Below are 14851 nucleotides of genomic sequence, written 5' to 3'. Positions count from 1 at the left end.
AATGCTGTGTGTTGTTTTTGGGAGATAATTCTTTAACTTCCTGAAGTTCATGCAGAATAATTCTGAGAACTTTTAAGATAAATCTATTAATTCTTGGAGTATTTGTATGGAAGTTGGATTACTTCATTTGAGTCATGATACTACAGGTTAATGTCCCTCTGGTGAATGGATTGGCTAGTTTCTAAGTGAAAGACTCAGTAGTTAAGGTGAAAGTTCTTTAAGACTTTCTTAAAATCCATCATGGAAAAGAATACACTGGGGAGCAGTCTTGCAACCCCCTGGGTTGTTTACAGACAGCCAGGTCTGAAGTAGTGCCTGGCATTTTGTTAACCCTATGCATGTGGGTGGCTTCAGGTCATCAGTTGTTTACTTACCTCTGATCACAGCAGAAGTGACTACAAAGGTGGGAATGTCACCTTAAATGACCAAGTCTTCTCCCTTTCCAGGCAGCTGCATCTCATTATCAGAGCATTTCTGCAGAGTTCTGTTCAGCACAGCCCAGTGGCTGCTACTTTTTTTGAACAAAATACTCAGGAGATCTGTGTGTCATAGAATCAGACTGTGTCCCTTCACTAATATAAGAAGTTTGCTGTGCAGCTCAGTTTTTCAGTCTGTTGTTAATGAAGCTACATAAACTGAGACTATCTTCTTTTACTAAGGTATTCTTACTGACAGTAAATGCATAGCCATGAGATAGTTCCTGCTCTTCTTGACTTTACAAATCCAGGGTTTTATGCTACAAAATGCTAGAAAAAAATCCTGTTTTAAGCAAATGATGAAAGCTATGTTTGTTTACTGTCACTACTGTGAGACACAAATAATATAAAACAACTGAGGTAAGTAATTGTTCTACTTAGAGGAAAACCTTTAGTAAGTTGACATTGGATAATGTACTTTAAATGGCAGTGCTGAGCTGTAGATTGTCTAATAAGACAGTTAATTATATGTTATGTTAATTGTGTGTTGATTTGTTATAGTTAACTATATGTTGAGTTACTGGGCATGTGGCATTTCTAAAATTTTTTATAGGTTGAAATAACTTGTTAATTTATGTGACAAAACAAAACTGTGATGTCATTTGAACAAACAAATGAAACTGATTAGGATTATCTAATTTCCCCCAGGCTTTGCTTTACAGTCTCTGCTGCTGGAGTCCTCCCGGACAGTACAACCTTTATCATCTTATGCAATGTATTTGTGCTTACACAAAAGGAGACACAAAAAGCACGAATCCATGTTTGAGGGCAGGTTAGAAAGGCAGAGTTTTTAAGATGTAGTGTCCTGTCAAGTCCAACCTGTCCAGCCTGGCGTTGGTGTGTCCAGCGCTGCAGCCCAGGCTGGTGCCACACTGTCCTGGCCTGCCTTTGGTCCCTCTGTGCTTCTGCCTTCACAGCTGGCGTGGGGCAGGAGCAACACCCAGCTCGGGATTCCCCTCCCCCATGACACTGGGGCAGAGTATCTTGAGTTGAGAAAGAGGAAGGAAGCTCTGAGAGGCAGCAGATCTGCCGGAGCCCTCGCAGCCGCCGGTGCAGGTCCCGGGGCTGGGCCTGCCGCGCTTCCGGGGTCTGCGCGTGTCCCTGCGCCTGCATCCCCCCCAAACCCGAGCCCTGCATCCCCCAAACCCTGCGCCCTGCATCCCCCAGCTCTGCATCCCCCAAACCCTGCGCCCTGCATCCCCCAGCCCTGCGCCCTGCATCCCCCAGCTCTGCATCCCCCAACCCAGTGCCCTGCATCCCCGAATCCTGAGCTCTGCATCCCCAGCCCTGCATCCCCAAATCCTGAGCTCTACATCCCCCCAACCCTGAGCCCTGCATCCCCAGCTCTGCATCCCCCAACCCTGAGCACTGCATCCTCAGCTCTGCATCCCCAAATCCTGAGCTCTGCATCCCCCAGCCCTGCCCTCTGCATCCCCCAGTCCTGGCTCCAGGTTGGGCATCCTCGGAGCACCGACCTGCTCATGGCCAGCTGGCACAGCACAGACAAGAATGGCGTGGGTGAGTAGCTCAGGGAGCTGCTGTTGGAGCACTGTCTTTGTCTTCTGAGCAGGATGTGGGCAGGTTTCTCTGTGGTGTGATGGGTTAACGCCGTCCTCTTTACCAGCATGGATTAATTGAAAAGATCAACTTTGTACAAAAATTCAAACAGAATGGTGTGAAGTGCACCTGAGTCAGCTTTCCCATTTCACAGTAATGCAGCTTCTCCCACCTTGCTGTGCTAGGAGCAGACTGAATAAATAACAGGTTGTAAACTTCCCCAGAAGTTATGGAGAACAAATGTAAGCAAAGAGGAATCCTATAGATGCTTCTGCAAGATTGGCACTTATGGTCAGTGTTACATACCTATATTTGAGTTTGTAAGTTGTACTCTTTAGTAGGAAAATAATCTTAAAATGGATGTTAACTTGTATGAAGAACTGAATTGCTGTTGAAAAAAAGCCTTAAACAAGTAGGAATCAAAGCTAAAGTGCTGGAAAGATGCATGGTACTACTTAGTTATTAACCTAAATGCTTCTAAAATACATTTTTTATTTTAAGTAGGCCATATTTTTAGTGATATACATTAAAAACCCAACTGGCTTAATGAAATAAAATGTAACAACAAGAAATTAATAAGAGGAATATAACAAGTTGTTTAACATCAGTAGCAGAATTGCAAAATGGAAGTAGCCTGTTCTGGTGGCAGTTTACATTACAAAATAAACGGTGTCAGTATTTTCTGTTTCAATTTTAAAAATAGTAGAAAGCACTGAGTTTTTGCAGTAGTCTGTATGGTACTTGAAAGGTACAACAAACCTCACACAGCAAAAACCATCTTTAAAAACTAGTGACTGTCCAGTGATGTTTGTTTTCATGTCCAAAGCAATGCAATTTACTCTAGAGTAGGTCACTGAGAAGAACTGATGCTGCAGATCTGCTGCTATTTCCTTTCCCCTCTGCTTTGCTCCCCTGCTGCTCTCTCTGTGAGCCCAGAGTTTGGTGTAAAAGACAATCTGAGCATGCTGTGTCCTGCAGTGGTGAGCGTGCTGGCCACAATCCATTTCCTGGGTTAGAGACAGGTTTTCTACTTAAACACCTTACAAAGCTCTTTATATTTGTATGTAAAGATCCCAGTTATGTCTGTGGTTTAGTGTGTCACAAAGCAAAATAAACAACAACCAAATGGACTTCCCAACGATATTAGAATGGTGATGTAAGTGGGCATACCTAAGGTAGGTTTTCTTCAGTAAGAGCATTCTGTCCCTGTTTTTGCACAATTACTTGAATTTAATGTATGAGTACAAATTCAACAATCTTTAGCTTATACCCAGAAGTTCCTTTCCTTAGCCAAACTCTTGGCTCACATTTTATTTTACTCTGTCTTGGAACAGAACTTCTTTCATTATATACATTAGTGAGAAAAATGAGGGACTCTTGCACCCAGAATAGTTAAAACAATTAAACAAACCCAAACAAGCATATACCACCATCACTGGCATTCCTGTCCCATAAATTAAAGAAATCTATAATCTTAGAAATTGGCAAGAAAATAGTGTGATTGCCAAATTTTAAGCAAATGAAACTCATGGAATAGTGACCATTGACAATGGTCACAAAGAGGTTTTTGAATTTACAGTCTGGTGTTAGCATGCCTCCTGTGTCTGAGGGAAATAAGAAAAATGGGCAAACTGAGTCTACTGAGTCATAAATTCTGTGAAAGTTGATGAGCTTTTTGAATAATACACACTGAAAGATTTTTGAGCATACAGGGCTATTTTGTCTTCTGTGTTTTTGAAAGTCTTTGGGTTTAAGTCTGATTACAAACCTCACGTTGAATTTTCAAGTCTCTTATTAGAAGTTTGCCTGATGCTTTCAGTTTCTGCTGATGAGCAGAGTTTCAGATTGAGAATATTTGGTTTATCACACTTTGGATGAGCAGAATATGCTGCAGGGTGGATCTGGAAGACCACACCATCCCTTGGTTATGGTAGATTGCAGCCTGTTTTACTTAACTAAATGGAGTAGTCCAGGTAGCAGATACTCAGTTTTGTACTAGGAAAGTACAATCCTGGTTTTACTCATTAAACCTGTTCTTAGTCTTGCAGCATTCCCAGCATAAATTTGTGTTATTCCTATGGACAGGACAGGATGCAATATTCATGGCAGGCTGGTGGCTTTGAGTGGCAGTTTTCTGATGGAAAGTCTTTGCCATCTTCTCAGACTCTGAGCAAAGTGACAAACTGGTGAAATACTATGTTGACATATTTAAACTCAAGCATCAGATTTACTCCTGTTCTGCTGAATCTGAAAATGCATGTTTGTCCTTTTGAAGCAAAATTATGGGAAGGAGTGGGTGTAGGAAAGCACATGCTCAGCCTAAGTGCACATGGCTGAGACTGGCTTATCTGATTTTATCAACTGCAATCCTCTGAAATTATTCTACATCTCTGAAATCTGAGTAGATCGAGGTGTAAGGGAGCAGAGCTTTGTTCAGGGCAGGTTTCCTCCATGAAATGCACTCTCTGAACCCAACAAACTGTTCCAGCTCCTTGGGAAACAGTAAAAGCTGGGGAAATAATATTCTTATCCATGGTCCTTCATGAAAAGGAAAAATCACAGCTAAATACTATGGTCTTCATGAAGAGTTCTAAGAAAAATGGCTGTGCTACAATTTTATAAGGGAAGGTAAAGAGTCAGTGGCAATATTTTTATTTGACTAGTTGGGTATGTTAGAGTTTCCTGGTTCTTGTAATCCATCCTAGTTTTATCGAGTTTAAGAAGGAAAATAAGTAGCTGAATTCCTTGCTGAATAATTTCACCCTGTTCTTGTGGGAAGAAAATGGTACCAGAACACCAAGAACTGATCTTTTATGGCTACTTGACTACTCATAAAAGTGGAGCTGCATATTTTAAAAAATAAAGCAGGGTTCTTGCTGAGCCTATTAATTAGCAATTGTTCGAATATGCAGAACATATATGAGTTATTGCATCAAAATCATACCAAATTGTCCTTTTGTTGAGGTAAAGTGAAATTAGAATTTTAGGTTTTATTAATATTCTGTGTAAGAGTGGAGAAGTAGCCAAGGAAAACAACTTGGAAACATGGCTTGTTACAGGAAGGTGAGTCTCAAAATGAAACATGTAGTGCTTGTATTTTTTATAAGGAGCAGGACAGGGACTGCTTGTGAAGGAAGACAGCAAAGACACATTTTTTTGGCTAATAAATGGCTTCAGTGTTGCAATTTGTGGGATTTTCCTCATTTATCATTCCCATTTTGCAGTAGCTTACAGGCTAATCAGATAAATAGCAAGAATATGGGGCTTTAACCTTGAGGAAATGCATCTTCTTGAGGAAAGGGTTCTGTTACCTGGGATTTTGGGACTCTCTGGAGTGTTTTGTGTATGAAAACCCTCTAACAAGGTCCACAGTATGAGGCTGGGTTGTTGTTTTTTCTGCTGGCCATTTTCTAATTTGAGGAGGACATGTAATTTAAGTTAGAGAAGGTTTTCTGTGTCCACAGCCATCTGTACAAGAGTGTGCTCACATATTTATCCAGTGTGTGTGTCAGACCCAGCAGCTCTGGCTGGATGGGGAGGAGTTGGATGGAACCGAGGGATTTTCTTCACCCCTCGTTTTTCCTGCTGAGATGGACACTGGTGATCCACACTGGTGGATGTCCTTGCCCAAGCTCTGGGTGTGATGTGACAGCAAAGCCACCCAGCAGCTGCTGAGCTCACCGTGTTTGGAGCACGTTTGCTTGGCTGGCAGGGAAGGATCCTTTGGGACTCCTCAGGGATGTGGGGGAACTTTCCTGAGCCCACCTGGGGTCAGTGTGGAAGGCTGGCTCTGCCAGCAGCTGACCTGGCATTTCCACTTGCTCCCTGGGGAATATTGATGGTGTGGTGTGCTCCAGAGGGAGCTGAGGATCTCAGGGTTGGCCCTGGGCTCTTTGTTTGTTTGTCAAATTAGCACAGAGGGTATGCTGAGCTCTAAAGGCATGGTTTTCCTTCTTTGCTCGTTCAGAGGAAAGTCTTCCAAGTGTGTTGTCAGTGAACTGTAAAGTCTGCTGTAAAATCAGAGTTTCTGGGCATTCTCTGTGCCATGCTGGGAGAATCCTGCAGCATCTGTGTGCAGATCCACTGCTGCTGGGGACACCTCAGCCTGGGGCTGGGGAGAGCATCTGCCATCCACATCTCTCCCTGTAATCTTATTTTCATGACTTCAGCAGCTCCTGAGGTCAGTCATTGCTGTTAGGATTTAGAGTGGGGGTCACTCCTGCACCTGAAGGATGCTGGCTCATTTTCTATTTATGATTGGGATGCAGGGTGCCAGGGAGAGGAGTAGTAGGGAACTTCTTCAGAGTGATTTGAAAGGTCTTTTATTTTTACTCACTGGAGAATTTGTTTTTTAAAAAGCTGACAACCCATTGTGAGTATCCCACCAAAAAAACCTTGAACTTCACATGGGGTTTTCATATATTATTTTTGAAGATAATGAGTTAAACATGTTTGTGCACACAACAACCCTGAGAATCTCAGAAGAGGGTGGAGGAAAGGGAACCCTGCTTTTGGCTGCTGAACTCTGAGGTGACACTCACAAATACAGGAGGGCCTCAGTTTGAAAGGGAGATGACATCACTTACAGCTGACAGAAAACATAAGTGGACATAATGGTCAAATATTTTTTCACAATTAATAATTAAAAGGAAAGCAGATGTGATGCTCAAGCTGTGTTGCTGTAGATAAGAGCTGTGGATGTAGTTGCTGGTGTTGGGTTATTTGTTACAGTTTTTGCAAGCTGGTTTGGGATGTGGTTTATCATAAAATGCGTAGATAGGTCTATAGCCCAAAACTTTCTACAGGGATTTTTTTAAACTCATCCTACCAAACTATCCAAGTTCTACAGTAAGATATCTCTTGTTGAGTTTCCACTTACTCATTTAGAAATATCTAAGCTGATAGAGCCACTTCCTTTGTCAGTTTGTTGCTGCACCTTTCAGTGTGTTCAGGGCTGTTAATGAAGTTTTAAGAGAGCAAAACTGAAATGCAGTGTAAATATATGACTCAGTAATTTGCATCTATATTTTGAGACAGCTACAACTAAGTAGAGCAGTGATATTTTGAAGAGTAAAGTATTTACTGGTCAACATTAATCTTGATCTCCATGGACTTTTCAGGAAGACAGTACAAGAGCATGGGAACACACCACATCCCCCCAGCTCCCAAACACTCCAGGGAAATGTATCTTGAAATGTCATAACAATTGTGTGTTGGGCTAAGGCAGTTCTGAGGAAATGTTTTCAACATTCTTTTGAACAAATGGCTGAATCTGAGCAGCAGAGCCTCACTTTAAAGTTATACTTATTTTACTCCTCCCCATATGTTGAATGATTCAAGCCTTGCTCTCCCCACTCAGGAGAAGGAGCTGCTGGGACTCACTTTATGTCAACAAAAACAAGAATTTATTCTTGGTCCAGTAAGCCTCTTCAATCTGAAATTCCTTCTAATTTCTGTTCCAGAAATATAACAAATAAAATGATGCCAAAAGAAACAAGAAACATGGTTAATGGAATACTTGTAAAGTGAAGAGGACAAATCTATTTAGCTCTACACTCCCACTTCAGGCATTTTCCTGGAAGGCAATTTATTTTGAGACTTTAATAATTTAAGTAAAATAAATAAAATATTTAAATAAAATGCATCATTATACATGTTTGACTAGCAAAGATGAATATCCTGCTTTAGAAACCTGGAGAGGGGAGCAAAAGGAATGCAGGAAGATGCTGAAGGTAAAACTCTGCTTTATAGATCAGCTTTCCCTCATCCAAAATCCTTCAGGTTTGGTTGCTGTGTGTGGCTGGATGGGGACATTGCCAGCAGCCAAGGCTCTGCTGACCAACACCCTCAGCTGTTCCCACCTGCACAGTGAGATTGGGCTTCCAGCTGTTTGTATTTTAGCCAGTTCCCCCTGTGTGACTGTAGCTTCAATAATCACTTCTGCTGTAATGCTGTTGTAGAAATTTGTAAGCAAGCCCATGAAAAAAAAAAAATTACAGAGTTATGGTTGCTGTAGGAACCCACATCCTGTAGCCCTGGAACACAACTGGTGAAGAGCTCATTTTCTTGACTCCTCTGTGAAATGCTGGTGTTTTTTAACCACATGCAGATAAGTTTCTGATTAGAACACTTTCAAAATCCACTGCTCCTGTATTCTTTTCAGAGTCATACAGAGAATACAGAAAATTGTGAAACTTGGTTCTGTTTCATGAAACACAATTTCACATTAAATTAAAGCATCTAAACCAAAAAAAGAATTTAGTAAATTCTGTTTTCACAGGCATCTCTCTGACCTTTCATACCAGTGTAGCCATAAATTTCTGTAAACTGCTTAAATCCTTTAGGCCAGTAGACAAACAATTCCCAGCACTGTGGCTGTGTATTTATCAAAGACCTACATTTAAGCAGGGTTCCTAAATCCTGTGCAGAACAGAGCTGATCAATAGCTGGTGTCCCTGAGCTTGCTGAGTTTTCTGTGGGGCTCATTTGCTTGATTTTTGCTTTCAGTGCTTGCCCTTTTCACCACCTTTCCATTCTCACCAGAAAAGAAATTATTTAATGCTGACAAATGGAGCCTCTTGATAGAATTATAGTTCTGTTTGTCTAGCCTAGTGTATTGATCCCAGTGTCCAAACCTTGATAACCACATGTGGTTTTTAGTTTCACTGTGTGTGGCTGCATTGAAAAATATTGTTTTCATCCTCCAATTTTCCAGCTATATACAATTTCAAAGGCACAGGGGTACCACAGCTGTCTCTACAGATTGGTGATGTGGTCCATATCCTGGAGTCCTGTGAAGGTAAGTCACATTTTCCATTTCTTTGTGAAGAACATAATCCTGTCACCTCACAGCAGGTCCCTGTATTAGTAGCTTTCTAATGCCCTTATTTTTTGTGGTGGTGGTGGTGGTGTATTTGAGGAAGAACCTAATCTTTTCTGAAGAGCCAAAATTAGATGTATTACAGTACATGTGGTTTTTTGGGATGCCTTTACCAAATGAGGAAGTCATCAAGGTGAATGTAGAATTTGTGAAGTTTATTCCAGCTTGTGATATACCTTGGGAAAGTTACATTAAAATTGATTTAAGATTTAAAGGAGTACTTTTGCCTCTAAACTAAATATTTCTTGCTAGGAGATATTAAGAACACTAATCATCCTATTGTATAATGAGGAAACCCAGTTAAAGAAATCTGAGTGTCAGCACGATAGAAACACTTCTGAAAGCAAATCAACTTATTGGACATGTTAAGCAGCAAAAGTGCAAGTCAAGTCATGCATGATGGGCACTCAGAACTTCATGTAGGTCTGACAGAGATACTGAGGTTCCCATTAGTATAAAGCAAGGAGAGTGGAGTCACTGTTACTAACTCAGCAGTTAGGTACCTGCAAATGTCACTGTAGGAGTGATTTATTTTTGATTTGCAGTGATGCTTTTGACTAGGTCAAGAGTTTTTTAAAAAATTACAAATTGCTTAAAGCTTTGAAAAATAAATTGTAAAATTATCTTCTTCAGGCTACTACTGTTGATAGAACATGTGCCTTACTAAGTGCAGTATTTAAAGAGAGAGCAATTGCTGCACTGCACAGGGGCAGAGCCAGCTCAGTGTTGAGACTCCTGGTGTGTTGTGGTCACAGGGCTGCAAACACTTTGAAGCTGTTTGAGCCCAGCCCACAGAGTTCTAGGTGGTTTTGTCCAGAAACAACAAAGGATTTGAGGGAGGAGCACCTGAGAAACCATGTTTGCAATGTACTGTAGCACAAAAACATAATTATTTCTCTTCTGTTTGTAAGATTAAGTCAGTATCTTTAGGCATCAGTGAAAGCATAGATGCCACTCAGCAGTCAACAGAGTCACAGTGATTCCTGTCCTCTCCTAACAAAAGTAATTCTTTAAGCCTCCATTCAAACATTTTGGCTAAGAACAAAACACACAAACCTCCTCATCCCCCTGTATTGTCTGTTAGTTGCAGAAATAGCATTTCAGGCTTTGGATTCCTGGGATCCATTTGTTGTCAGCCCAGCCTAGTGAGTGGAGTGCAGATCTCATGGGGTTATTTTTTATCTGAAAGCTTTTCTGAATCCCCTGCCCTGGATATGCTCTGTCATGCCTTGCTTTATGAAATATGTTTGTCAATGAAGAAGTGGAATCCTTCTCATTGTGTGAGTGAAGTTCATCTTTTATCAGTTATCTTCAAAATATGCTGCCAGCTGCAGCTGGTGAGTAACCAATGGTGACAGGATTGTTCCTGTGCTCCTTTATGTCCTGTTTTAGTTGGTGTTGCATGCACAAAATTTATGCACAGGACATATATGTTCTGTCACAGCAAATGGGATGAAACCAATTTAACACACTTAGTTGTAAATTGAGACTATGTGCAAATAATTCTGTTTTAGCAGTAAGATGAAATTTTATTGCTGATGAAGCACTGAGGAAAAAAAATCCCACTGCAGAAAAACCTAAAAAAAAAAAAAAAAATCTCTCCTGAGTCTTTCTTTGAGGTCAGCAATCATCCTGTAACTTTTAGCATCACTTTTGATATTGTGCTGTTTGGCATTTATTTTTATTATTTTATGCTTTGCTTGCATGGCTGCAATACCATGAGAGAAAGGATGATAGCAAAGAGATCACATCTGCTCATGAAAATACCATTAGAACATGTATGCTTTTGGTCATAAATCCTTTCTGTGGGATGAAAAATGTAGTATTGACAGAGTTAAACATTGTTGCTGTGCAGGTGGTTTTCTATGATGGAATGTATGCACAGTGGATGTGGCCTCTGATTTTGTTTAGTAAGAACTCTGATTTTTATGTTTATTTATTTATTTATTTATTTATTTATTTATTTATTAAGACTTAACTTTGGAATAGATGGAACAAAGGCTGTTTTAGTTTTTAACTTGCCACTGCTGCAGTTTTGCACTCCTGTCTTTCAGAAGGGCTTTCTAGTTACAAATGGAGCAGGAGCCAATAATAGCCCTGAGTTTTTTTGACATTTCAATTTGAATTTTCACCAGGAAGCTGCTTATTATGATTGGGTCCAACAACAGTAGTTTCTCATGGCACAAAAATGGCTCACCCTTACCACATTGGAGAAAATTGGATCTGTAACAATCATGTGCTGTACTGTCAGTGCCCCATGGGCTACCCAGGACTGTGGGGGATTGTGGCTAACATAGATATTTAAGGGCGTGCACATATTACTTTGCAGAACAAATATCTTATTCTACCTTTTTAATGTGAGCATGGGGTGCTAAATTCTGTGTACAATTATCTGTATTTACTGTGTAAGGCTTGAAAGCAGACAATATAATCATATTTGATAATATGCAAGTCATCCTTGATATAATCCCTGCTACACTTTCAGCTATGCATGCTTGAAGTCACTGTTGATTTTTATAAATACACCATGCTAGGTATTTTTTATGTGAAATAAACCCCATGACTTTATTGTGTGCTATGTAATGCATGTTTTTTTCTCACACCAAGTAATCTTTCTTCCTTTTAGGTTGGTACAAGGGTTACCTAGTGAGGTACAAAGGAGCAGAGGTAAGATCACGTTGTCTGTTCCTATGGGATTGTTTTTAAGGGCTCAGCCCATGAAGTGGATTTTGAGAATCTCTGCCTAGATGGTCCTGATCTCTCTCTTCTGGTCTCTCAAGCTCTTTCCACTCTTTCCTTCCAAGATGAATAAAATGATCAGCATTCATCCTGGGCAGTGTTGGTAAATAGAAGTGAGGACTGGGAAAAGCAGATCAATGAAGAAGAAAAATGACTGTGCCTTCAGGTTAACAACTGTTGAAGCCACCATTTGAATTGAATTTGGAATCAATTTGCTGCTAGATATGCTTGTTCCTGTACTTTTCCCAAGGATTCTTTAGGTTACAATATAAGCAACTTGTATGAGGCTTAAGTTCTCAAATATCTATAATGTACAAAAATCATATGAATTTTTATAAAGTCAGTATTCTTAGACCTGAAAATGGAAAGTCACAGAGGAAAAGTTTTTACCCTGGGTATGATGAATCCTGAGTTAAGTAGCAAGAAAATTACTTCTTACTTTCAATTGCACTTTTCTAGAAGAAAAGCATCTTTGTTTGTATCTTCTTCTTGGTATAAGATTTTCTAGGGAAGAGCAATGTATTAAATTTAAATGTATTAAAACACTACACCTGTGTTTTAATTACTTTGACATTGCTTTTGACTGAAAATGTTATTGCCATTTATTCTACATAACATTTCTATTTTTATCAATTAAAATTTAGCCTAAAACTAAAAAGGAAAAATATTTACCAGAACTAACCACTTCCTTATAACTAATTCTTAATTAATTCCTAATATTGCTAAAGGGCTTCAAGATCACCATGCATAACATGCTTTAAGAAGTATAATTAATTTTATGTACTAAGATATCACTAAATTTACCATTACTAGGACCTTTTTCTTTTACTTTCCTTCTTCATGGACTTTTTTGAACTTTAATCTTAATGAAAAAAATGTGGAAGTGATAAGAAATGATTATGTTTTGATTAAGATCCAGTGCTTAAAAGAAAATGGTTATAAAAGCCACAATGTAATTCAGAGAAAGGCTTTGTAAAGTAGCACATTTGTTATTGAATTATTGTGGTACTTGAAGTACCATATGTGAGTTATTGAATAGAGAAAAATCCAGGAAGGATCTGGTTAATTACCAAGGTGAGATTTGCCAGCTCAGGGGAGGATTGTCATGGGCAGATTGTCAAACATTCCTTTAGGATGACTTGAGACATTTCAGCTTTTGTAGAGCAAAGACAGTCACATTAGAACTTTTTGTCTGGTGACCATTTATTTTCTACAGAGGTCAGTTAAAATAGATGTGAGATGATGCACAGACACAGCATTTCTTTACTGAATTTAAATTGTTTTTAATTTATTTTATTATTTTAGTATTTTATTAATTGTATTTAATTGAATTATTTTCTGGTGTGTGAAATGGTATTTCTTAGGAAGAAAGATGCTTATGCATTCTACATTTGAAGAGAAACTTTTATTTGTCTGTGAAATAGAAATGCATCCCTCTAGGCATAAAACCTACTAACCAGGAGTTAGTTTAGGTATTGCAGTTTGTCACTGCAGTTTATGCTCACAGTCATGGTTGTTACCTGAATGTTTTTGGAGACTAAGTGTGGATTTATAATTCTTTTCTCCTTCATCAGGGAATATTTCCTAAATCCTTCATCCACATCAAGGAAGCTGCTGCTGAAAAGAAAAGGTATTGAATTTATCTGTTTTATTGCATTATTGAGGTTGTCTGCTGAAGAATGAGTTTTAAGGCATTTATGTACCTCACCCACAGCAAGTATAATAAATACAGACCCATGAAACACAGACACTCTTTGTGATCCTTCCTTCTCTTTCCTAGACATACAGAAAATGTCATACCTTCTGAGATTCCCTTAGTCCAAGAAGTTACCACCACTCTCTGGGAATGGGGAAGCATCTGGAAGCAGCTCTATGTGGTAGGATATTTCACATGCAGCTTGTTGCCTGTCAGTCCTGTTCATTGTTCATGCACACTGGGGCCTTGTTCAAATTAGAGTCTCTTCCTACATCCAGGGCAGGGTCTGGGTGGATTTAAGAAATTGCTTTCTCACTGCTAAGATTTTCTTCAGTGGCTTTAAATGTGAGTTTAAATCTAGTCCAGCCATCAGTCTTGGACTGGATGATCTTGAAGGTCTCTTCCAGCCTGGATGGTTCTGTAAAGGGAAAGTTAACATTGCTGAGGAGTGGTGTAACTTCATGCCTGTTGTTTCACCCTTGAGTATCCTGTGCATGATAAATTCTTTGTAATTTTGATTTGTTGCTTTGAAAAGTTTCCAGATAGGAATATAAAGGTAACTGGGATGTATTTGAAAAAGATTCATGTTGCTTTTGGATTGCTAGAACACAAGTTGTTCAAGGGTTACTGGGAGCAAGTAGTTATTAATAATTAGCCATTTCAAAAATTGTGCTGGCTGTTCCAGGATCCCAGCCACTGGATTTTTAATTTGTCTCTGTTGGGGCAAAGGCATCTTGAATGTGCTGCAGTTTTCTGAAACCTGTCACTTTTTAGTCTTCTTGATCAAGCCAGCAATGAAAACCCTGCTTTATCTTCAGTGAATGACACTAGAGCTGCTTTAGTGATTTTTGTGTATTCTCACATTTTTCTCTTAAATGTGTTAATACCACAATCAAGCGTTGTTGTTCCCATAAGTAGAATAGTTTTTGTAATGTTTTCTCTTGATGATAATTTGTTAAACAATTTTAAAACAACACAATTAAATGGAACAAAAATAACACAATTCCCTATCCTGATACAAAATTTCATCTTATTTCTTTAGGATCACATGGGCTATTCTGTCCTTAAAGATCTGTAGCATGAGACATCACTATTATGCCTACTTCTTGTTCCTGCTTTCATTTAGCATTACCTATGACATGTAGCCTTTAGCTGTCAAGCCCAGTGTTTCAGTTCAGCTCTTAGCCTGAAACTCACAGAGGTTTTTTCTCCCTTAGTCAAACAAGACAGCTCGGTTCCAGCAGGTGCAGTCCATGATGTGTGACCTGATGGAGTGGCGGTCGCAGCTGCTGTCCGGGACCCTGCCCAAGGACGAGCTCAAGGAGCTCAAGCAGAAAGTCACATCCAAAATTGACTATGGTAACAAGTAAGTGGCCTACACTGCTTCTGGAAAGCATGATTTAGTTCAAAGCACAGCAGCAAAGAGATGATGGTCAAGTTTTCATGTTTACAGGCTGGAATTCAGAAGTGTGGCTCACAGAAAATCTTCCTTTTCAGACTTCT

General features: G+C 39.6%; 1 protein-coding gene across 1 annotated transcript in view; it reads left to right on the top strand.

Annotated features, from left to right (window-relative positions):
* The first annotated feature begins 1729 nt into the window (after positions 1-1729).
* DOCK2 (dedicator of cytokinesis 2) overlaps positions 1730-14851 on the top strand; it is a 150968-nt gene continuing 137846 nt past the window's right edge. Inside the window, exons 1-6 of the mRNA XM_056502223.1 lie at positions 1730-1994; positions 8749-8832; positions 11540-11580; positions 13227-13282; positions 13433-13529; positions 14566-14714. Coding sequence (XP_056358198.1) covers positions 1958-1994; positions 8749-8832; positions 11540-11580; positions 13227-13282; positions 13433-13529; positions 14566-14714 — 464 coding nt within the window. The 5' untranslated portion in view covers positions 1730-1957. The remainder of the gene's footprint in view (positions 1995-8748; positions 8833-11539; positions 11581-13226; positions 13283-13432; positions 13530-14565; positions 14715-14851) is intronic.

Source organism: Oenanthe melanoleuca, chromosome 13 (assembly GCF_029582105.1).
Source record: "Oenanthe melanoleuca isolate GR-GAL-2019-014 chromosome 13, OMel1.0, whole genome shotgun sequence".
NCBI classification, from domain to species: Eukaryota; Metazoa; Chordata; class Aves; order Passeriformes; family Muscicapidae; genus Oenanthe; species Oenanthe melanoleuca.
The sequence above is the reverse complement of the archived record's forward strand: the minus strand, read 5'-3'. Positions and strand labels throughout refer to the sequence as shown.